Genomic DNA, 24,416 nt, shown 5'->3' with positions numbered 1-24,416 from the left:
TATTAACCCTCTAGTCCAGGGCCATTCCCAAGGTCCTGTTCCATCTGTCTGGGTCCACATGCCTCCTTCCTCATGAGTTCATGCCATTCTGGCCTTATGAGCACAAAACTCCGATACCCCACAAAGCCCTCGTTCCCACTGTGTTCTCCACCCTGCACCCCATTACATACCTCCAGTCCAGGGCGTTCCCCAACCCACGCCCCAGTACACCCCATTACATCCCATTCTATCCCTCCAGCCCAGGACGTTCCCCACCCCATTTCCCATTCCACCCCGTTACATCCCTCCAGTCAAGGGCATTCCCCACCCCTGACCCCATTACAGCAGATGACATCCCTCCACCCCGGCCCCATTATCCCCCTGGTTCTGTAGGGCCATAGGATGCTGTACCTGCTTGGTGAGGTAGATTTTGGTTAGAGATGATTTCTTGGTCCTGGGTTTAAACATGGGAAGAAGCTGCCAAGGGGATGAAAGCCAGAGAAAGCCCAGAGGGATCCAAACAAGCACGGTCTGTTCAAAGCAGAGCGGCAGGTCGGGCTGCGGTACATCCAGTAAGGAAGCGTTCTGGGTGGGGCAGACACAGCGAGAGCAGAATCAGAGTCACACCACAAACTCACCAGCATCCCCTGCCCGGAGCACCACTCCACCTGCATGCACCCTGACACCATGCGCCCAAGTACCTCTCCCGCTGCAAACCTCAGCCTTCCCCTGCAGGCAACCTGAACCCAAAACACTGAGAGCATCCCTCCTGCTTCACCTGCCTGACCCCTAACCCCTCAGACCTCTCCCCCTAAACACACACCAAACCCCACATACCCCACAGCACCCCTCCCCTTCACCTGCCTGACCCCAAACAGCCTCAGCACATCCCTCCCCTAATCATGCACCCAACCCCATATACCCCACAGCACCCCTCCCCCTTCACCTGCCTGACCCCTAACCCCCCAGAGCACCTCTCCCCCTAGACACCTCAGAACATCCCCTCCCCCTAAACAAACCCTGACCCCAAACCCCTCCCCAAACACCCACTCAATTCCTAAGCCCTCAAAGCACGCCTCCCCCTAAACACACACCTGACCTCCATCCCCTCAGAGTACCCCTCCTACACACTTGTACAATAAATACAAAATTCAAGAATTAGAATGAATTTAAATTTGGTTGAAGAAATAGATTTGTGCTGTAAAGAAAGGCCCTAAGCAGCAAGCAGAATGAAGGCCTTGAAAATAATGAGTTACCAGGCCAGAAGGAATGAAGTAGGGAGGACGTCTTGTTCAAGGAATAACTAATGAGATAATGGGAAGTTTCTAAAAAAAAGCCTCTGGTGATAGGGGTGCCTGCTGATGGCTTTCTATAAGGCAAAGAGAATTTGTCATAAAAGGAGCCAACATGGCCCTTCCCAACCCCACACACGTGCTACAGCCTGCGTGAACCCAGGTGCCCCGGAGAAACTGGGGCAGCAAGGAGGGAGGAAAGGCCTTGGGGAGAAAGGTGGTGGTAAATGTTATCTGGATTAAGACTGGACACCTCGTTCCCCTGCACACCCCCAACCCCATCCCCCCAGAGAACACCCCCGACACCGTCCCCCCGGGAGCCCTCGTCCCCCTGTGTGCCCCCGACCCCATCCCCCCAGAGCCCTCATCCCGCTGCGCACCCCCGACCCCATCCCCCGGGAGCCCTCATCCCCCTGCGCACCCCCGACCCCATCTCCCTGGAGAACACCCCCAACACCATCCCCCCGGACCCCAGTCCCCAGGAGCCCTCGTCCCTCTGTGCAATCCCGACCCCATCCCCCCAGAGACCTCATCCCGCTGCGCACCCCCGACCCCATCCCCCGGGAGCCCTCGTCCCCCTGCGCACCCCCGATCCCATCCCCCGGGGAGCCCTCGTCCCCCTGCGCACCCCCGACCCCATCCCCCGGGAGCCCTCGTCCCCCTGCGCACCCCCGACCCCATCCCCCCGGGAGCCTTCGTCCCCCTGCGGACCCCCGACCCCATCCCCCCGGGAGTCGTCGTCCCCCTGCGCACCGCGGACCCCATCTCTGGAGCCCTCATCCCCCTGCACGCCCCCGACCCCATCCCCCTGGGAGTCGTCATCCCCCTGCGCACCCCCGACCCCATCCCCCCAAAGCCCTCGTTCCCCTGCGCACCTGTCACGAATTACACCTAATTGGTCACGCACACAAACTGCTGCGAATTATACCTGATAGGTCACGCACAGTTCGAGTCTAGGCTGAGGCACACGAACAAAGTCCACAACTGCAGAGTTCCCAAAGATATTAAGTTTATTACGCTCGAGCGTGGTGCACCCCTGCTATTCAGGAGGGGACCCCGAATGCAGGTTATACAGAGATTATATACCTTTTAGCAAAGCATGTTGCCCTCCTCGGAAACCTTAGCCAATAGACAAACCCTTCCCTTATCTACCACCTAACCCTGCTAAGTGCACCCCCCCCCCCCACAAACCATTACTTCAGCTACACAGCATGGTCCTAAAGCAATGCACCAGTAGCCTTTCTTTACAGGATGGGAGGCTCGCATCAAGGCCAGGAGGCAGGGAGTTAGAAACAGACAAAGAACAGAAACCGGGAGTCGAGGCAGGCTGGAAACAAGGAGGGGGGGTTTTCACAAAAATGCAGTATCTAAGAAACTCCTCCTGGTGCATAATGTGTTTGCTTTTAAACAATAGCGGGCCCCAAACCAAAATAAAGTCACATATGCTAACTTTTCCTTAACAGCACCCCCGACCGCATCTCCCTGGAGCCCTCGTCCCCCTGCGCACCCCCGACCCCATCCCCCGGGAGCCCTCGTCCCCCTGCGCACCCCCGACCCCACCCCCCCGGGAGCCCTCGTCCCCCTGCGCACCCCCGACCCCACCCCCCCGGGAGCCCTCGTCCCCCTGCGCACCCCCGACCCCATCCCCCCGGGAGCCCTCGTCCCCCTGCGCACCCCCGACCCCATCTCCCGGGAGCCGTCGTCCCCCTGCGCACCCCCGACCCCATCCCCCCGGGAGCCCTCGTCCCCCTGCGCACCCCCGACCCCATCCCCCCGGGAGCCCTTGTCCCCCTGCGCACCCCCGACCCCATCCCCCCGGGAGCCCTCGTCCCCCTGCGCACCCCCGACCCCACCCCCCCGGGAGCCCTCGTCCCCCTGCGCACCCCCGACCCCACCCCCCCGGGAGCCCTCGTCCCCCTGCGCACCCCCGACCCCATCCTGCAGGAGCCCTCATCCCCCTGCGCACCCCCGACCCCATCCTGCGGGAGCCCTCGTCCCCCTGTGCACCCCCGACCCCATCCCCCCGGCTGCCAGTGGAGTCCTTGCCATCCTGTAACACTGAGTTAAAACAACTGCCTCCTTCCCCGGAGCAGAAAGGGCACCTGGGGCTGTGTCTGTCCTGTCTCCGGAGGACAGCGTGCCCTGCCGTGCCGTGCCCCATGTCTCTGGACACAGTCTGGGAGGGGGCGAGCTCAGGCCACTGGCTGCTTTTCAGATCATGCTCATCTCACCATTACCTGCTCCTCCCCAGTCTGGCTTGCCACGGTGGATGGTTGGGCTGCGTGCTATGCATGTGCAGTGTCCAGCACCCGACAGGGCCCTTCGGCATTACACCCATGGGAAACAACGACTACAACGCCAGAGCCCCGACCTGGGCCATGCCTCCTTCCCATGAGGGTGCTTTGCCTCTGAAAGGACTGGGGGACCCCAGGCTTTGGCTTGTGTTTTCTGCTCTCCCCAGGTATTCACGTGCCCCTGCCCTGTGGGGTGAGGACTCTGCGAGGACATGCAGCCACTTACCCAGAAAACGGAGCCACAGAACTCCTCCAGTGGTGCAGGCATGGCCCAGGCGTTTGCGGAGCTGACAGCTCCTTCCTCTTCGCCCTCTGCAGGGGTGTGTTAGCCCTGAGCGGGTGAGCAGGGTAAAAATCGCAAACACCCCGAAGAGGGAGGATGAGATCAGATGGCAGGGCAGTTAATCATTAACTTTGTCTTGCTCTTGCACAAAGCCCCAAATGGAGCGATGACTCAGGGTCCTCGGAAACCTGTACAGGACCCTGGGCAGGCAGACCCCAGCTGAGAGCCACAGGGGGGCCCCAGCAGGCAGACCCCAGCTGAGAGCCACAGGGGGCCCCATGGATCAGCTATCTGTCTACACTGCAGTTGAAAACCCTCAGCTGACAAACAGCGCCAGCTGACTCGGGCTTGCAGGACGTTTAACTGCCATGTAGACGCTCAGGCTGGAGCCTGGGTTATAGGACTCTGCGAGGTGGGAGGGTCCCAGAACTCAAGCTGCAGCCTGAGCCCAAATGTCAACACTGCAATTCAACATCCCCTTAGCCCAAGCCCGGGCCAGTGCAGACACAGGCTCTGGGAATAGCCCAGGCTCAGAAATTCCAGCAGACCCCAGCTGTGATCCATGGGATGCCCCGAGAGACACAATCTCAGACTGATCTAGTGAAACCCTTGGCAGCAGGAGGAAGACAAGTGTTGCCAAAGTGTAAGAAAATGCCCCACCCCTCAGGTATCAGTCAGGAGGGGTAAACCCCTCTGCGTGCCTCCCCAGCCCCATGGGCCCTGCTCACACCTGTGTGCCCCCTCAGCCCCTGCTCACACCCGTGTGCCCCCCCCAGCTGAGAGCCCTATGGGCCATGTTCACACCCTTCTGTGTGCCCCCCCCGAGCCCCACGGGCCCTGCTCACATCCTTGTGTGCCCCTCCCCAGCATGGCAGGGGTTGAGCTGACAGCACTGGCCTACACCACCGGCTTGAAGGGGGCCCTTTACTCCTTACAACATCAAATGGGGATATGGGGCAGGAGATGGACTTCTGGGCTTTACACTGGGATGGATGGTCCTCCAGAGCTCCCTCCCTGCCTCGGGGGGATGGCGGGTCACTCCTGGTGAGGCTGCCTGGATACCAAACCGTAACCACCCAGCTAAGGGAGTGCAGAGCAGGGGAGGGCAGCAGGCAGGGCCACAAGAGAAGCTACATGGCATGTCTTCTAGATAAAGAATTGGACCTGCCCTTGCAGTTCCACCCGAGGGCCAGCAGGCAGCGCAGGATCTCATGAAAGGAGCACATGCGGGATGCTGGAACAAACTGGGATAAGCCAAGGGAAAATTTGTTGTCTCATTCCTTAAGTAATTAGTAACTAGCTCAAGGTCAACAATGGTTCAATAAGTAATTGCACTAGCATTAGCTACGAGCCACCGGCAGAGAGGCGGGTCCAATGTCCAGGGATGACAATGCAGAACTCTCACCAGTTAATTATTAGAGGCTTCATCGATTTAAATACCATCTTCATTTCACAAACAACGCCAGCCCCGACCCCACGTCGGACCCTTTAACACAGGGTTTCTCAATGCCGGGTCCGCCAGTCCCTAAGATCTCCATGACACAGCTGAGGAAGGCAGCAAGCCAGGCCCCGGTAACAGAAAGGTTGAGAAACACACCGTGCAGGTACCAAAACATTCCTGATGGACACCCAGGAACCTGCAGCCTTGTACACAGGGGAGAGCTAGAAAAAACAGCCGTTCATAGTGCAACAAAATCCCATCTGTAGTGTGGATTGTGACCTCTCTTTGAGACCTGCAACACAGCTGCTCCTTTCCTCCTTTCTTGATCACCAGGGACAACTCCACTAGCCTGCCCATAACTCAACCCTGTAACCTGGGCATCATCTTTAACTCAGCTCTCTCTCTAGAGCCTCTCATCCAGGCTGTCTAAATCTTACCAATCCTTTCGGCATGATGTCTGTAAGGTCTGGCCTTTCCCAGCCATCCACACAGCGAAAGCTCTGGTCCAAGCTCTCCTCATCTCACATCTCGATTACTGCACAATCCTTTTCTCCAGCTGTGACAAATGCAATCTGCCCCCACTCAGATCCATTCAGAATGTGCTGCAAAGACCATTTTCCTTGCTCATGACTTTGACCATGCCGTCCCTCTCTTTGTGTCCCTCCACTGGCTCCCCCTTCTCTAGTTCATCAAACATAAGCTGCTTGTCTCCACTTTCAAGGCCCTTCACCATCTCTCACAGGCTATTGAGAGGCTGCCTCCCACCTCCATTCTGCCAGTGGCTCCAGCCTCCATTGTCCATCTGTCACAAGCAAGCGCCTTTGCACTTTCCCCCATGCTGCCTGCCCTCCCCCCGCAAGGTATGAGCTCCCCATAAGCATCCACAAAGCCACCTCATTATCCGCCTTCCAATTACTCCTTTGCTGGGATACCTACAAAATACTTGGCAATGATTAGGCAGTTGGTGTGCTGAGGCCGCAGCCTGGCCTACTGACCGAGATTTCTTCACTTCTGAGGGCTCAGTTTCTCCATTTTGCAGCCAATGATTTTAGTTTATTGTTCATTTATTGTGTGATTATGATTAACATATTATGTCATATAGTTATTGTATGCTAGAGCAGTGGTCTCCAAAGTGGGGGGTGCGCACCCCAGGGGGTGAGCCAGAGGATCCCAGGGGGTGCAGGGCAGGAGGAGTGCCACCGGACGGCACTCCAGTGTTCTTTTTCTTCGGCGGCAGCTCTGCATGCCTGCAGCAGGTCTTCCCCTCCGGTGGCACGACTGCGACAGGTCTTCCCTCCTTCTTTCTTCGGCGGCACGTCTTCCCATCTTCTTTCTTCGGCAGCACGCCTGCGGTGAGTCTTCCCCTCTCCTTTCTTTGGCGGCACCGTGGGGGTGCATGATCCAAAAACTTTGGAGACCACTGTGCTAAAGAGAGCTAAATTGTAGGATTATAGAAGTATAAGATTGATCAGTAGTTAGAAGGGATAATTATGTATTAGATATCTAAGTAAGAAGGGCTGAAATGCAAGGCCTACAGGCTGAGACCTGTCAGATGTCAGCTTACCCATACAAGACCATAGGCTTAAGAAATGCTTGACATAAGTAAGTGACCAAAGAATGACCCTATGCCACAAGATTACGGGCAAAGCAGTATCAATGGGTGATATTGCAAACAATTAACAGTAATTTTTTGCTTACAAGATCCCCGGTAGTCACATTTTTCTAACACATGCCCTAATCGCAGGGTGCACAATGCGTGTAAATGCTAATGAGGTATAGTCAGAATCACATTATAAAAGAGGGTGCCCAGAGTGAGACAATTGAGCTGTCTATGGGAAACCCAGCAGGAACCATCTCTCTACTGAGGATCAGTCCATGACAGACCCATCAGATCCTAACACTATCTAGGAGGATGTGACTATAACTATATTGGTAACTTGAGCATAGGTCTGTAGAGAATTTCTATATGCTTGGGTAACCATAACTTTGCTGATAACTTTAATAAAACTTTGTGAGAGACTTGTACTGGTAAATGTGTGTGTGGTCACTACCCCTGGTCTTTATGTGTTACTAGAGACTCTAAATCTGAAGCAAGTAGCAGAGGTGACTTTCATTCTGTTAAGCTTGAAACTGTAGCCACCAGAGCCGAACCCACGATGGTGTAATGCCACATTACTAAATTCACTTTAAATAAAATAAAAGGCTACAATTTGTTCTTTGTACTAACTCCAAGATTTTTTCAAATGATTTCCCTGTGGTTTTCTTTAAGAAAAGGGGAAGAGACCTGAGCTTTCTGTTTATGAGGCTGACAAGCTTTGTCAGCAGAACCTGTGTGTTGTTTGAGTTCTAGATATAGTTCTCAGTTCAGTGTCTCCTGAACGCCTCTGCCAACCTTAGCCATGGATTGCTAAATCAGCCTGAAAGCAAGAGTCCTGAATTCAAATGACCTTAACTCTGAATGAAATCATTTCCTCGTGCTGACTGCATCCTGCGCAGATTCCCTGGAACATGACTCCTTTGCAAGCACGTCACGACTCACCATAGCAGATACCATTCACATTGGCCAGCATGACACAGACCATCAAGCCCTTTCCGTAAGAATGAGCCACAGTGACACGGGAGTGGCTGCAGGGTGTTTATTTGACAATCACTGCTGGTAATGCACAATTTAGTTACCCTTAGCTAAGGTCCCCCCTCCCAATTGCTGCTGAATGGTTTGTGCCACTACAACAGCCAGGAATGGGTCCTTGGTGGTTGTTTTTTTTTTTTTTTCCCTAAAAAGCCAGTTTAAGCCTACAGTCCAGGGAGCGTGTCCAGGTGAAGCCAATGAAGAGACTGCAGGTTCCGTCATAGTATCCACTTCATTGACAGCCCTTGTGAGACGGAAGTCTGAGCCCATCTGTTCAGATGGGCAGAGAGGATCCCAGGGTCTGCGCGCTCCTGTCCCCCACTCAGCACTTGCCCTCTACAGGATGTTCTTTGCAATAGCGTTCAGGGTCCTCACTTGAGCCACATCTGCTACCTTTAGGGAATATTCGGAGACAGAGAGAGAGGATCCCATGGCAACACTGCTGTTTCTGTCAGGAAAACCAACAGGGGACTGATTACTGTCTGGAATGTAGAACAGCTGGACACAGACCCTAGCCAGGAGACATCAAGGTAACTGCCAAGCTACAGCATTGTCTCCTCTTTTCTCAGCAGCTGGCAGAGGATCTTCCGGTGCCACCGCCGAGTTAACAGAGATGCTAGACAGTAGCAGCAGGAGAAGCGGTATCCCAAGCAGAGGAAAGGGTCCTACCTCTAGGCCAGAGGCACCAGCATTACGGGAACGAAGTACAGACCTCCTAGACCCATGTCTCACAGAGATGCACCCCCACAGCCCACCACGGCACCAGCATCAGGGCTCATGCTCCCAAGTGCCATTCACATACCTCAGTGCGCTCATGCCAGGAATCATGCTCCCAACAGCTGAACACAGGAGGTTAACGCATCCAAGGGGACCTCATCGTGCACAGGACTCGCGCCCCCAAACGCTGAGCCCAGCTGAATTCATGTGCCCCAGAATACCAGTGCCAGGATTCACACATCTAGCCCCCCCGAAGCACAATTCTGACACCCTGGGGCATCAGCAGGATCAGGGAGTTTTCTCTGTAATTCGCAGACTCACTTTCAGAGCAGCAAATCTGTGGGAGGAACAAGCCAGACTGTAACTCCTCACTGGCTTAGTGCAGAGACAACCTCTTACCTGAACTTCATTCCTGAGTCCCGGGCTGAGCGAGCAGAGCAGTGAAACTCAGGTGCACCAGAGCCCTCAAGAATCCTCTGCAGGTTCCTCTCTGTTATACCACCCCCTAGTGGAAAGAATACATTCATACATCACATTCGAGCAGGACATCCTGAGCATCACCCGGTGACTAGCCCCTAAGACCAGATCCAGCCTGGACAGCAAAGGGAAACAGCACCACAGAGGCACAGGAGGCTGGATGAGGAGCTGCATGGGACCCCTGGCTGATCCAGAGAGTATCCCCAGACCTCACAGAATGCAGCAGCTGTACAGGGCTTCACTGCCCACAGCAGGTAGCGGGAATGGTGGCCTTTACGTTCCCTGGAGGGAGGGAGAGCCACTCCCCGGTGAGGCAGCAGAATGGTTCAAAGCTGAAACATGGATCTTATGCACCTGGGCACGTGCATGAGACTGGGACCCCAGAGCCAGGGACAGATTCAGCCCCCAGTACGTGCACAAAGTTGCAATAGAGTCATTACCTGGCACCACCACAATCCTGCCCTTTGCCTGAAAAGGAGCAGAGTGACAGGTGTTAATGCTCTTGCCCACTCCAGCTTGACACACAGGAGAGACACAGTACTTGCATGCGCCCCATCTATATGCAGCCTATCATGTGGAGGATCTTGGAGTAGCATGAAGAATTCACACTCACACACCTCAGGACATGCCCAGTTATGCAGCTCACAGCATCGTCCCCAAGACACATTAGACCAGGGGTCGGAAACTTTCAGAAGCGGTGTGCCAAGTCTTCATTTATTCACTCTAATTTAAGGTTTTGTGTGCCAGTAATACATTTTCGCGTGCATTGGGGGGGAGGGATAGCTCAGTGGTTTGAGCACTGGCCTGCTAAACCCAGGGTTGTGAGTTCAATCCTTGACGGGGCCATTTAGGGATCGGGGCAAAAATTGGGGATTGGTCCTGCTTTGAGCAGGGGGTTGAACTAGATGACCTCCTGAGGTCCCTTCCAACCTTGATATTCTATGATTCTAATGTTTTTAGAAGGTCTCTTTCTATAAGTCTGTAATATATAACTAAACTATTGTTGTATATAAAGTAAATAAGGTTTTTAAAATGTTTAAGAAGCTTCATTTAAAATTAAATTAAAATGCAGAGCCCCCTGGACCGGTGGCCAGGACCCGGGCAGTGTGAGTGCCACTGAAAATCAGCTCGCGTGCTGCCTTTGACATGCGTGCCATAGGTTGCCTCCCCCTGCATTAGAGGAAGCCACTGTCCTTGTGATTTTGCCGGACTTTCATTCTTCAGCCTGGTGCCTCCAGTGCGACTCATGCTGGAAACTCCTCCAGCTCTTCTGAAACTCAGCCCCCTGAGACACTTAGAGGCTGGCTCAAGGACTCTGCCTACTTAACATGCTCCAGCCCAGGAACCTCACAGACTCTGGGACACTGCAGCCACTTCTTTCAAGAGCCCCCTAAACTCCAATAACTTACAAGCCAACCAATAATACATGTGTGTGTGCATAGCCGTGTACATGCCCGTGTGTGTGTCTCCATGGACATGCATGTGTCTACATGCATATATGCATATAAAGTGTGAGTATTGTGTCTGTGTGCATGCATGCTGTACTATGTTCTCAGACTTAGCCCTTTGTGCTGTTGGAGTTTAGTCTGCCAGACTGCAGATCTCCCTAAACACACCAGCCAGAAAGTGAGCAGTTAAGTCATTCAACACCCCAGCTACACTCCGCTCATCAGTCCCCCTTGTCAGCCCCAGCTGTTCCCTGCCTTCTGACACTCCTAGCCCAGAGAGCTCTCTCCTCAACCCACGCAATCAACCCCGGAGCACCCCAGCCAGCACCCAATGGTAACATTCATAAACCATCACACTGCGCCGGCCCCTAGTGCCTTCCATCTGACAGTCCCACTGCCTGGGCGGCTCACTCTCTCCGGCGAGGCACTTCGCGATTTTATGTACGTCTCAGACAGAAAAACATGCAGATGAGCCGGACTCATTAAAGCCTCATCTCAGAGAGTCTGTATCCTTGGGATCCTGTCACCATCCCCCCTCATTTCACTCTTCTCGTCCTGCACCTTTCTTACTCCCATTTGTTGCATTTCATCTTAAACAGGATCGTGAGCTTGTGTGTGTGTGTGTTGTTTAGCACAACAGGGCCCAGGCCCTGATGTCCCGGGGGGCCTCCATGTGCTACTGCAATACAAATATGGTGTGAAGGACAACAGACACAGGTGCTGTCACACCAACAGGGAGAGCAAGTTAGAGACAAGGCCCCTCCCCTCCGTGAGGTCACCCCATCTGTAGCCTGTGAGCAAGAGCAGCCCAAGTGGCCTCCCTGTTGGCAGACGCAGATCTCTGCCAAGTGGGGCCTCACAGCTCAAACCCACAAAGCCCTGTTGTGCCCCTGGGGCCAGTGCAGAAGCAGGAGCAGATGGGGAAGGTGCTCCCAGCCAAAGACTTCCCTAGGGGCAGCCCCCACAGAGCAGTGAGTGGTCAGGGTAACTGAGAGCAACAGCAGAGACAGAAGTGGGGGAGGGGGCGCTCACCTGTTCTGTGAGTCTCTTTATTAAGGGTAACCCCTCCAGTGCTGAGCTGTCACAGCCGCTGGTCAGCACCCGCTCGAATCCCAGGGACACCAGGGTCTCCAGGGCCACAAGAGGATCATGGACCATGTCGAAGGCTGAAAGACCAAACAAAGCAGCTCAGAGATGCCATGCTGGCACAAGCTGCAGCACTGAGTCATAGAATCATAGAATATCAGGGTGGGAAGGGACCTCAGGAGGTCACCTAGTCCAACCCCCTGCTCAAAGCAGGGCCAATCCCCAACTAAATCATCCCAGCCAGGGCTTTGTCAAGCCTGACCTTAAAAACCTCTAGGGAAGGAGATTCCACCACCTCCCTAGGTAACGCATTCCAGTGTTTCACCACTCCCCTAGTGAAAAAGTTTTTCCTAATATCCAACCTAAACCTCCCCCACTGCAACTGGAGACCATTACTGCTACCACTGAGAACAGTCTAGATCCATCCTCTTTGGAACCCCCTTTCAGCTAGTTGAAAGCAGCTATCAAATCCCCCCTCATTCTTCTCTTCCGCAGACTAAATAATCCCAGTTCCCTCAGCCTCTCCTCATAAGTCATGTGTTCCAGTCCCCTAATCATTTTTGTTGCCCTTTGCTGGACTCTCTCCAATTTATCCACATCCTTCTTGTAGTGTGGGGCCCAAAACTGGACACAGTACTCCAGATGAGGCCTCACCAATGTCGAATAGAGGGGAACGATCATATCCCTTGATCTGCTGGCAATGCCCCTACTTATTCATCCCAAAATGCTATTGGCCTTCTTGGCAACAAGGGCACACTGTTGACTCATATCCAGCTTCTCGTCCACTATAACCCCTAGGTCCTTTTCTGCAGAACTGCTGCCTAGCCATTCGGTCCCTAGTCTGTAGTGGTGCATGGGATTCTTCCGTCCTAAGTGCAGGACTCTGTACTTGTCCTTGCTGAACCTCATCAGATTTCTTTTGGCCCAATCCTCCAATTTGTCTAGGTCCCTCTGTATCCTATCCCTACCCTCCAGGGTATCTACCTCTCCTCCCAGTTTAGTGTCATCTGCAAACTTGCTGAGGGTGCAATCCACGCCATCCTCCAGATCATTAATGAAGATATTGAAGAAAACCGGTCCCAGGATCGACCCTTGGGGCACTCCACTTGATACCGGCTGCCAACTAGACATGGAGCCATTGATCACTACCCATTGAGCCCGACAATCTAGCCAGCTTTCTATCCACCTTACAGTCCATTCATCCAGCCCATACTTCTTTAACTTACTGGCAAGAATATTGTGGGAGACCGTGTCAAAAGCTTTGCTAAAGTCCCACCCATCAGCCAGCTCACCAGCCAAGGGCGGGTGGATATATCCGGGGCCTAGAACCAAAGGCTTCCCTCACAGCTGCCAACCCCTGCACAGAGGCTTGGCATACACTGCCCCCACTCAGGGCAGCAGCACGGCCATAGAGCCTGAGCCCGCACGGCCCCCACTCCCAGGCAGCCGGACGGCTACAGAGCCTGCTGGATCCGCAAGACCATAGAGCCTGGGCCCTCAGAGCGCCGGGCAGGGGCACAGGCATAGAGCCTGGGCCAGCTCCTTCACAGCAGGACAGCACAGAGAACAACTCACCGCGGTGGAAGGTGACTGGCAGGGGACGACAAACAGCTGCAAAGAGAAGAGTTCACATGGTTAGTGCAGGCCTCGCTGTGTGAGGAGAGGATGCTGCATCAGAGTGGGGTCCCTTTCTGTCAAGGTTCCCTCCCCACTCTGAACTCTAGGATACAGATGTGGGGACCGGCATGAAAGACCCTCTAAGCTTATTTCTACCAGCTTAGGTTAAAAACTTCCCCAAGGCACAAATCTCTATTTGTCCTTGGACTGAGGTATGGTGCCACCACCAAGTGATTTAACAAAGAACCAGGGAAAAGGACCACTTGGAGTTCCTATTCCCACAAAATATCCCCCCAAGCCTACACCCCCTTGCCTAGGGAGGCTTGAAAAATAAACAAGGTGAGCACAAACCAGACCCGTGGGTTTGTAGGACACTAAAAACCCCATCAGATTCTTAACAAACAGAACTTTATTATAAAGAAAAAAAAGTAAAAGAAGCACCTCTGTAAAATCAGGATGGAAGATAATTTTACAGGGTAATCAGATTCAAAACACAGAGGATTTCCCTCTAGGCAAAACTTAAAAGTTACAAAAACCAGGGATAAACCTCCCTCTAACACAGGGAAAATTCACAAGCTGAAAACAAAAGGTAATCTAACGCGCCTTGCCTTATTTACTTACTCTTTTTGTAATATCAGAGATTTGTACAGGATGGTTTATAGAGGAAGGAGTTTTTTGACCTGATGCTTCTCTGCTTTCCCCAAAGAACACACCAACAAAGCCTCCCCCCCGCCCCCATGTGAAAGTATCTTCTTTCCCCACTGGTCCTTTTGGTCAGGTGCCAACCAGGTTATTTGAGCTTCTTAACCCCTTACAGATAAGGAGGAATTCTAGGCTACCCTTAGCTGTATGGTTATGACACTTTCTCTTCCTAACTGCTGAAAGAGTGGCCCAAAGACAAGCTCCTGGACCATCTTTGGAGAGCCCAGCAGGGAGCATAGCCACACTGGAGAGGTGAGATGGCTGTTTCCTCCACCAGCCTTTGGAGAGGCCCAGGCTACCTAGGCTCCGGCACGGGTTTGTATATTTATGGGCCTTTTAAAGTCTCCATGTGTTTTCTGTGAAGCTCCTTGTGTATGGACTGCCCTGCAGCAGTGGGAATGGCTGGGACAGTGGCCCATCCATGCGATGAGCCCTGCAATCCTAAATTCCACTCTCTACTGCATACTGTGCTTTAGACTCATGGAAGACGGGGCTATGCATCACCGAAAGCCTGAATCGGAGAGTAGCAAAGGGTGCTCTGCATTGCAATGGCTGAAAGGCCGACCAGATTGCCAGCTTTTGTGTAGCAGACAGAGCCTCAGTCAATGGCCCTGAGAACAGTGATAAACTGGGTTTGTGCCTAGAGTCCCTCTACCACCCAGCCCCACTTGTGGTGTGCATTAAGGAGAAAGGATCAATCCGGTGGGGTGGAGGGCCTGGGAAACCAGGGGAACAAACTTGACACTGGCAGGAGTGTTTCCAAGTGTCTGAAGGGAGTACTCAGACACATCGCAGTTCCTCTGTCTGGAACACTGAAAGGAACCACTGTCTCAGGAGGGCATAGCTGAGTCCATATTCCCTCAGATACACACTTCTGCTACCACTATGAATGACCCAATGATTGCTGGGAACGCGGTGGGTGCTTCTCCCCTGACTGTCCAGACTCTCTCTGGATGACAAATTTTTTGCCCCCAGTTAGTGGGTCTCTATTCCCACCATGGGAGCAACAAAATTTTGTTCTGCTTATGAGTAACATCAGCAGCTGCTTTCAAGAGCTGATCTTTACCCTGGCTGTTAGACAGGGACAGTGATGATGCTGCCTATATCACCCTTATCGTCTAATTCACACAGAGGGATTCTAGCTCCTTTAAGAGACAGCTTCCTCTGCAGGGACGATTTCTAGGCATTCAGAAAGGAGTCTGCTCTCCCATCACAGAGGCAGGGAAAGGATCAGGATCAAAGCTATGTGGGAAGCCAGAGAGTTAACCAGTCTGAGCTCTCCCCTGCTTTTCCACCACTTCCACAGAGCCCTCCACTGAGGACTGCTCCTTCGGACCGGAGCTGGTTATTTTCCTGACGAAGCTCAAGCTGTCTCCTCTGTTGACTATACCAGCCCCTGCAGACCATCCCATGTCACATGTAGTGCAGAGTCCTGGACAGACCCCTCTCCTCTCGCTGCACCTTCTAGGGTGTGTTCGTCTGCAGCCCAGGACCCCGAGGATCACAGATCTCAGACAGTCAGCTGCTAGCTTGGCCTCCCTGTGTCTTGGCTACAGCTCACAGATGAGGTGCTGGAGGATCCTGTCCTCCCTTGGCTCAGAAGGGGTTCGGGTCTCCCACAGCCCAGCTGCTCCAGGCAACGCCAGTTCCACCCACTTTCTGCATTTTTTCATTTCTCCCCTTTAGGCCTGTTTTTCTCAGCTATTTTGAAAGACAGAAAAATTCAGAGCGAGGTCTGGAACAGCTGGTATGCAGAAGGCCAAGACAAGCACTTCCTGGGTATCTTTACCAAGGTTTCTGAGCTGGCTCTGCTCTCACCCACAAGTAGGAAAGGAAGGTATGGGGGGAGTTTGCTAGCCATAAAATACACTGGCCTCTCCTGCATATACCCTGGATGAGCCTCTCCAGGACGGGCTCTAGGCACCAGCAAAGCAAGCACAAAGCAGCACAATTCTAGGGGCGGCGTTCCAGACATCCTTTTTTTTTTTTTTTTTTTTGGCTTGGGCAGTTGTGGTCTCGGAGCTTGGGGCAGCAAAAAACCTAGAGCCGGCCCTGAGCTTCTCCCTCCCTTACCACATCATCTCGCCCAAGACTGCATTTCAAGCTGGGAACTCCTGGGGACAGCCGCGCTGCCTGTCTGCAAAGCGCTCACCCACAATGCTAGATGGCAGCATGAAACCAGGAGAGGCTGGAGTGAGGGGGCCAGACCCCAGCCAGCTATCATTAGCCAGAGCAACCTACACGACATCTTCCAGCATCACCAGGTCAGATAGCACTAAGCTGTCTGCATCAGTCAGAGCTGAACCCCATAACTGGGGGCCTCCTTACCCAGCAGGGCTGTGCAGAGCTCTGTGTCGATGCGCCCGTCCTCAGTCAGGGCCCCAAACACCAGTCCATCGGCTCCATGCAGCTTGGCTAGGCGGATATCAGCCTTCATCACTTCCAACTCCCGGTCGGAGTAGAGGAAATCTCCCCCACGAGGGCGGATCATCACAAACACTGGGACCCGCACACACTGCTTTACCACCTGCAGGAGTCCTGCCGGGACAGACAGAGAGAGCTCAGCATGGGGACAAGCAGGGCAGACACCCACCCTTCCCACTACAGAGGCCTCCCAGCCCTCACTTCTGTCCAGCAGGGAGAGCCTCACCTGGGGTTCAGGGATGGGAAGGGACCTTTGACCCCCATTATCCTGGAGCATGGGAGTTAGGCAGGAATCCCTGGGGACAGCAGGAGTGAAGAGCTAGGTGGATGGAAGTGAGGTGCTGAAGGGATTGGGAGATTGGGATGCAACTTCCATGGCTGGGCCAGCTGAAGAGCTGGGAGGTTCCCTGCCAAATCCAGGACACGTGGGACCTGCTCCCTGCACTGAGGCCCTGGAGGGTAGAGAAGCCACTAAACTCCATGGACATTGGCAAAGTTTGGGCCAACTGGACAGGAGGCTTCAGAAAATGCATGAATTGGCTCTTCCTCATGCACCCATGGCCCTGCAGGACTGGCCCTCGTCCCACTGAATGCTTCCCCAGTACGTATTCCATTGGTGCACTTGCAGGGCAGTAGTCCTGATGTCCCTGTATGAGCAAGATGCCCTGGGGCACTCACCCATACTGGGCGTGGTTCCTCCTTCCATCAGGCCAGCACACAGCTCAATCCGGCCAGCACCTGGACAAGAGACCGAGTAACAGTCGCTAAGTAAGGGGCACAAACCATCCCTCTAGACTCCTCAGAAGGCCTGGACATGGACCAAGGAAGGGATCTAGGGCTTATGGAATAGGGCCACTGGGAGACAGAAAACTGGGACCTACCGCCTGTAGAGCCAGGACACTAGAACAACAGGCCCCTGCCTTCCCATCAGGATGATAAGCCCGGACACCAGAGCACTGTGCCAAAGGGGAGAGTCACCTGCCCCACTCTCTGCTTCACACCACCTGTGATGGGATCCCTGAGGTGCAGCCTGGGAGTGTGGGATCACTGTGCCCCCCTAACTCTCTCCAGACTGGGCTGTCTCTCACAATGCCTTGCTAGTGACCAGCAGCAAACCCCTCCAGGTGCTGTTATCACTCAGCACAACCATATGTGGAGCCCCACACCCAGCTAGATTGCATAAATGCTCCCAGAGCCACTCATGAATCACACAGAGAAAGGCACTGGCCGAATCCCCCCAGCTCCCAGCACTGTGCCTCAGGACTATACCATCTTGCACTGCTCACTTGAGCAGAGCAAATTTCTTAGTTGGTTCACCACTTCATCAATGGAAAGTGGATATACACCAGCCTTTGCAAATCTGAGCAGATTTGCCACACACTTCAGGCAAACTCACTGGTAAAGATAAATAGTTAAACAAACTTATTGACTACAAAAGATAGATTTTAAGTAACTATAAGTGTTAGGCAAAAAGTCAGAGTTAGTTACCAAAAGAAATAAAATATAAGCATGCAGTCTACACTCTCAACTCTATTAGATTGGGCAACAACTAGACTAAGTACTTTTCCTCACCCCTTTGGATACTGCAGTCCTTAATATACAGATTTGTCCTGTAAATCTGGGCCAGTCTCCTCTGTTGGAGTCTTCAGTCTTCTTCTCAGGGTGTGTCTACACTGGCAGAGTGACAGCACCGACAGTTACAGCGCCGCTCAGAGAGCACTGAAGGGAAACCGCTGTTGTGTGTTCACACTGTCAGCTGCCAGCGCAATAGCATGTTCACCCTTGTGGCACTTGCAGCGGTATTTGGAGAGGTGTACTCTGAGCAGCTATCGCACTGAGCACCTCTTCCTCTTCTGCCGCTAAGAGTTGTGGGAAGGCGGAGGGGGTCACAGGGCATCCTGGGTCCTGTCCCATCCCAATGCCCTGTGATGCACTGCTACGCATCCCAGCAATCCCTGTGCTTCTGTCCACATTTGGCGCCATCTTTCAACGGTTTGTATACTGCATGCTCTGCCTCTTCGGTCTGCAGGAATGGATCCCGCACTGTTGACCAATATACTGCTTGCTCTAACATGTCACAAGTGGCAGTGGAGTACAAAGGCAAGAGGAGTGCGACAATGATCGCGCCACGAGTCGTAGCTACAACACGAGATTGCTTGTGGCATTCACAGAGGCGCTGACCACAGTGGAACGCCACTTTTGGGCTCAGGAAACAAGCACTGAGTGGTGGGATCACACTGGCATGCACGTCTGCAATGACAAGCAGTGGCTGCAGAACTTTCGGATGAGGAAGCCACATTCATGGGAGCTCACCTCAGCCCTGCAGTGCAAGGACATGAGAATGAGAGCTACCCTGTCGCTGGAGAAGCGTGTGGCGATTGCATTGTGGAAGCTGACTATTCCAGACTGCTACCGATCGGTCACTAACCAGTTTGGAGTGGGAAAGTTGACCGTTGGACTCGTGTTGACGGAAGCTTGCAGGGCCATCAATCGCATCCTGCTCCGAAACATCGTGACTCTGGACAACGTGCATCACATTGTGGATGGCTTTGCACAAATGGGCTTCCCTAACTGCTGAGGGGTGATAGATGGCATGCATATTCCAATTCTGGCACCAGATCATCTAGCCACAGAGTATATTAATTGGAAGGGGTATTTCTCAATAGTTCTCCAGGCACCTGTGGGTCACCGTGGGCATTTCACGGACATTAACACAGGCTGGTCCGGAAAGGTGTGCAATGCATGCATCTTTCGAAACACTGGCCTGTTCAAGAAACTGCAAGCAGGGACTTTCTTCCCTGACCGCAAGATCACCAGAGGGGAAGTCGAAATGCCCATTGTGCTCCTGGGAGACCCCGCCTACCCCTTAATGCCATGGCTCATGAAACCATACACAAGGCACCTTGACAGCAGCAAGGAGCAGCCTGTCAATAACAGGCTGAGCAAGTGCAGAATGGCTGTTGAGTGTGCTTTTGGCCGTTTAAAGGCCTGCTGGCCCTGCCTATATGGGAGGCTGGACCTGGCCGATGACAAAATTCCTATGCTTATAGCCGCATGCTGTATGCTCCATAATATTTGTGAAGGGAAGGGTGAAAGCTTCACTCAGGGCTGGATCGCAGAGGCTCAGTGCCTGGAGGCTGAATCTGAACAGCCTAGAGGGGCACAGCACGGGGCAATAAGGATCAGGGATGCTTTGGGGCAGCAATTTGAAGCTGTAAGTCACTAATTTGTTGCTATGCTCGGGAGTACAGTGCTTGTAATGCTAGGAGGGGATTGTGATTGGTGCAGATAATGCACTACAGTGTAAGAAAATCGCCTGTTGCCTTGCAGGGCTCTGTTTGCTTTCAATTAATGGAATAAAGATTGCTTTCAAACCCAAACAATTATTTTATTAAAAAACAACGAACGGAGGAGAGAGACAAACAAAAAACACATCAACACTGAGGAGGATGGGGGAAGGGAGGGTCCCAGGAGGAGGTGGGGTCCCGAGAGGGTTAAAGGTTTGTGTATGTCCAGTATCATATGCAACCTTCCCCTCTGGAGTACAGTGCAGCGGTACTGTACTTCAGCAGGGCTAAACTGCAGAGGGACAGGTGTGGAGTGCAGTGGGTACTGGGAGTCTGCAGGGCTGAACTGTGACGAGGCAGGAGTGGAATGCAGCAGGTACAGACTGGAGCCAGAAGGTTGAGAAGAGTGTGTTGGAGGTGTTTGGGGGGCTCATGGGAAAGAGTTTTGCGACAGCGGCTGCAGGGGAGGGAGGGTGGGCGCGGAGCTGCTGGGTTTGCAGTGCTAGCCGCGCCAGGAGCCTGTCTGCTTGGCGTTCCATAACGTTTAAGAGCTGCTCTGTGGCTTCGTTCTGGTGCACCATGTTCTCCTTTTGGTCCCTCTTCTCCCTGTCCCACCACTCCTTCAGTTCTTGTTTCTCAGTGGGGGAGTGCATCATGACCTCACGCAGAAAGTCCTCTTTAGTTCTTCGTGGCCGCTTTCTAATTCTTCACAGCCATTCAGCCGGCGATAACAAAGAGGGGGCTGGGCTCCCAAGGTCATATCTGTGAAGCCAAAATGCAGCATTTTACAGAAGCAGTATAGTTTGCAACACACAGACCACTGATTTAAAACACAGCCACTCTTCACATACCTGTCACGAACTGGCTGACCCCAGGCAAGCACACATGAGCCACAAGACCCCCAAAATGGTGAGTAACCACAGGGGCAGAGGAAATCAGTGTTCCAGGACCGTACTATACACTGGGCATGTGGCTCTTGGGCACTGTAGGGAGAACATCATAATCATTCCTGTCCCCACATTTTCCACAGGCTGTGTTCATTATGGAAGATCTCGCTGCTGAGGGTGAGCAGGGAATCAAGGGAGGGTCTTCTCCAAGACTGCGGCTTCCATCCTGGCCCTTATGTGGCTTGCCTGGGTGCAACAACGGTTCTCCCCATTCCAATGACGGCAGAGTGGCGTGGGAAATTTACCCTTAATGGGGCAAAAACCAAAGCAGCTCTGCCAAAGAACCTGCAGCAGCGGATTGCCCAGTATCTCCATGAGAGTTTCCTGGAGATCTCTGAGGCAAATTCCCGTGAAGTGAGGGAGTCAATCAACACCCTGTTCCGTCGCTCAGACTAGGCATGCAGTGGTATATGCATCATACAGACACAAGCCTGCGTTCTGCAGCCCTCCTGCCCCCAACAACTCGCTTCAGCAATTCCCAAAATCAAAGCCACTTACCAGGGGCCTCCTCTCCTGTTTGCACTTCGCCAAGCTCTGACAGCTGTGACTGGCTAGCCTCCTCCAGGGTAGAGAAGAGCTCTGGGCTGCATGCATCACTGACCTCCAAGTCGTCCTCTGCCTCTGGGTCCCCCTGCACATCCTCGTCCAAGATTTCCTCCTCCTGGCTCGGTGCACTCTCAACTGGCACATGAGCCACCGAAGTATCCACAGTGGCCTTTGCAGTGGAGGTGGGGTCATCACCAAGTATTGCGTCCAGCTCTTTGTAGAACCAGCAGCTCATGGGCACAGCACCGGAGCGGCGGTTTCCCTTCTGCACCTTGTGGTAGGTGTTCCACAGCTCCTTCACTTTGACCCTGCAGCGTGTCCTGGTCATGGCCTCTTTATCTCATGCATCGTGAAATCTGTTCATAGGTATCACAATTCCTACGGCTGGAGCGCAGCTGGGGCTGGACAGCCTCCTCTCCCCAAATGCTAGTAAGGTCCAGCAGCTCTGCATTGCTCCAAGCGGGGAATCACCTGGTGCATGGAGCAGGTGTGGTCATCTGGAAAGATGCGCTGAGACCAATGCGCCACCAAGCAAACAGGGAGGGGACTTTCAAAATTCCCAAGGAATTTAAGGGGAGGGGCTGACGGTTGGTCACCTGAGGACAGGGCAGTAGAGTTCAAACTGATGACTAGAGAGGCGAGAACAGGCATTGTGGGACACCTCCCGGAGGCCAATCGCAGCGCTGTGATCGATTAGGGTGTCTTACACTGGCACCACGGCGCTGTACCTGTGGCACAGAAAGCTGTACGCTTCTCATCGGGGTGGTTTTTTTACAGCACTGATTCTATGCAGTATCTGCACACTAAGTGGCTTGGCAATGTGTACACCTTGGGAGTTACACCGCAGAAAGCTGCTTTACTGTGCAGAAACTTGCCAGTGTAGACAAGGCCTCAGTGTCTTTGTTGCTTGCAGTATAGGTGGGGCCAGGAGAAGAGACGAAATATGGGCCTGCTCTGTTCTGTTCTATACCCCAGTCCCATGTGCACACAAGTCCAGGCATGTCTAGGGGGCATTGCTGAGTCTCTCCAGGCAAGGTTGAGCAATTCCCCTGGTGTGGCCTCACGCAGGTGAGTCATTGTATTGTAGCTCCCTTGCTGGACAATGACTGTTGGTGGGTTGACACCCTGCCCGGGCATTAGTTACTTTCCTTGCTGTTGAGTTAAGATCTGGCTGATTCCTCAACTTACAGCATGTTTTAGTGACAACTGTACAACACAATTCTCATAACTTCATACACATTAATGATACACATCTCTGGATAAAACATGACTTTCAGCAGATCATAACCTTTCCTGATACCTCACACAGCCTGCTTTATATGCAAGATCACAATTATATATACATGAGGAATATGGGGGTTACAAGGCGCTTCCCCAAGGTACAGAATGTCACACCACCACCTACCACTGTGCTTGGACCTGGGGTCATTGTCTCTTGGAGATCTTGTATCTAAGTGTTGGGCCAGCCCCGGTTAGCTTGTGAGGGCTGATGCACACATTCACTGACATACCTTAGCGGCAGATTTCTAGTACTAAACATTCATAAATTCTAAGGCCACTCTGACCTTCTGTATCACACAGAAGTTCCCGGAAATAATTTCTGTTTGAACTAGAGCAGAGCTTTAAAAAATCTTGATTTTAAAATGGCCAGCGATAGAGAATGCAGTCTGGATTTGTCTAGCTTCGCCTTCCAGCCATTGGACTGTGACATACCTTTGTCTGCTAGCTTGAAGGGCACATTATTAAATATTTGTTTCCCAAGTAGATACCTCTAGACTGTGATCAAGTCACCCCTTCACCTTCTCTTTGTTAAGCTAAACAGATTCAGCTCCTTGTGTCTGTCACTATCAGGCAGGTTTTCCAATCCTTTAATCATTCTTGTGTCTATTCTCTGAACCATCTCCAATTTATCAACATCCTTCTTGCATTGTGAGCACCAGAACTGGACACACTATCCCTACTGTGGTCATGCTCTATGTCTGCTCCATACAGCTATATTAGACTGTGAGCTCCTTGGGGCAGAAACCGTGTCTTTCTCGATGGTCTGTATAATAAAGCTGAGACCCCTGAGTGCTCAGCTGATAGCACTGAGAATCCCTCTTTCAGGAGAAGCCTTGGCACCATAGAGGCTGTTGCATTCTACCCCACCAGGTTTTATTACACTGAGGACAGGTCAAGTCCCAGCTGTTCCCCTCTTCCTTACCTCCTCTCTCTGCATTCACAGCAGACTCCACTGAGTCAACACACACTTCCATGAGAAAGCCATCAGCCATTCCTAGGAAGGAAACACAGCAGCAATCAAGGAGGCAGCTAAGTCCAGTCACAGCTTACGGGCAGGGTTTGCCTCAGGGATCCTCTCAGCTCCAGCCCTGGAAACTGGTCCTCCCCTCTTCAGTATCCTGCCCCACGTGGGGTTTCCAGTTGGCCCAACTCGATCCCTCTCCTGATCTCCTACTGCGTCCTGTCTCCAGACCCTTCTCACATCCACATTTCCCATCTCTTAACACTCTGGTTGGGCTTTGACCAAACATGCCTGCAGCTATTTTTGGTCCCGAATCCCTACTTTGTAATATCAAAGAACATAAACTGAAAGGGACCCCCAGGGCTTCCAAGCCCTGCTCCCCACCATAAGAACATAAGAATGGCCATACTGGCTTAGACCAATGGTCCATCTAGCCCAGTATCCTGTCTTCTGACCAGGTGCTTCAGAGGGAATGAACAGAACAGGGCAATTATCAAGTGGTCTATCCCCTCTCGTCTAGTCCCAGCTTCTGCCAGTTGGACGTTTAAGGACACCCAGAGCATGGGGTTGTATCCTTGACCATCTTGGCTAATAGCCAGTGATGGACTTAGCCTCCATGAATTTACATCATTCTTTTTTGAACCCACTTACAGTTGTGGCCTTCACAATATCCCATAGCAATGAATTCCAAACGTTGACTGTGCGTTGTGTGAAGAAATACTTCCTTTTGTTTAAATTTGCTGCCTATTAATTTCATCAGGTGACATCTAGTTCTTGTGTTAGGTGAAGGGGTAAATAACATTCCCTATTCACTTTCTCCACACCAGTCATGATTTTATAGACCTCTCTCCTATTCCCCCTTAGTCGTCTCTTTTTTCAGATGAACAGTATCAGTCTTTTTAATCTCTCCTCATACAGAAGCTGTTCCATACCTTTAATCATTTTTTGTTGCCTTTCTCTGTACCCTCTCCAATTCTAATATATCCTTTTTGAGATGAGGCGACT

At 52.7% G+C, this 24,416-nt stretch overlaps 2 protein-coding genes across 4 annotated transcripts in view; both read right to left on the bottom strand.

The window, feature by feature from the left end:
• Positions 1–3,903, bottom strand: part of ABCC2 (ATP binding cassette subfamily C member 2) — a 65,266-nt gene extending 61,363 nt beyond the window's left edge. The window contains exons 1-2 of one of the 2 annotated variants that reach the window (XM_073354678.1): positions 3,792–3,903; positions 391–564 (exon numbers count right to left, since the gene is read on the bottom strand). In XM_073354678.1, the coding sequence (XP_073210779.1) occupies positions 391–564; positions 3,792–3,833 (216 nt within the window). In that variant the 5' untranslated portion in view covers positions 3,834–3,903. The remainder of the gene's footprint in view (positions 1–390; positions 565–3,791) is intronic. The other variant, XM_073354677.1, reaches the window with a different exon arrangement.
• Positions 3,904–6,212: 2,309 nt separating this feature from the next.
• CUTC (cutC copper transporter) overlaps positions 6,213–24,416 on the bottom strand; it is a 23,075-nt gene continuing 4,871 nt past the window's right edge. The window contains exons 2-9 of one of the 2 annotated variants that reach the window (XM_073354690.1): positions 23,373–23,444; positions 17,068–17,127; positions 16,294–16,503; positions 13,222–13,257; positions 11,593–11,726; positions 9,553–9,580; positions 9,035–9,140; positions 6,213–6,724 (exon numbers count right to left, since the gene is read on the bottom strand). In XM_073354690.1, coding sequence (XP_073210791.1) covers positions 6,715–6,724; positions 9,035–9,140; positions 9,553–9,580; positions 11,593–11,726; positions 13,222–13,257; positions 16,294–16,503; positions 17,068–17,127; positions 23,373–23,444 — 656 coding nt within the window. In that variant the 3' untranslated portion in view covers positions 6,213–6,714. Of the gene's footprint in view, positions 6,725–7,496; positions 8,367–9,034; positions 9,141–9,552; positions 9,581–11,592; positions 11,727–13,221; positions 13,258–16,293; positions 16,504–17,067; positions 17,128–23,372; positions 23,445–24,416 lie in introns of those variants that run through there. The other variant, XM_073354689.1, reaches the window with a different exon arrangement.

The sequence above is a fragment of the Lepidochelys kempii genome, chromosome 7, assembly GCF_965140265.1.
Source record: "Lepidochelys kempii isolate rLepKem1 chromosome 7, rLepKem1.hap2, whole genome shotgun sequence".
Classification (NCBI taxonomy): Eukaryota; Metazoa; Chordata; order Testudines; family Cheloniidae; genus Lepidochelys; species Lepidochelys kempii.
Note: the sequence above shows the minus strand (reverse complement) of the source record. Positions and strands in the feature narration are given on the sequence as shown.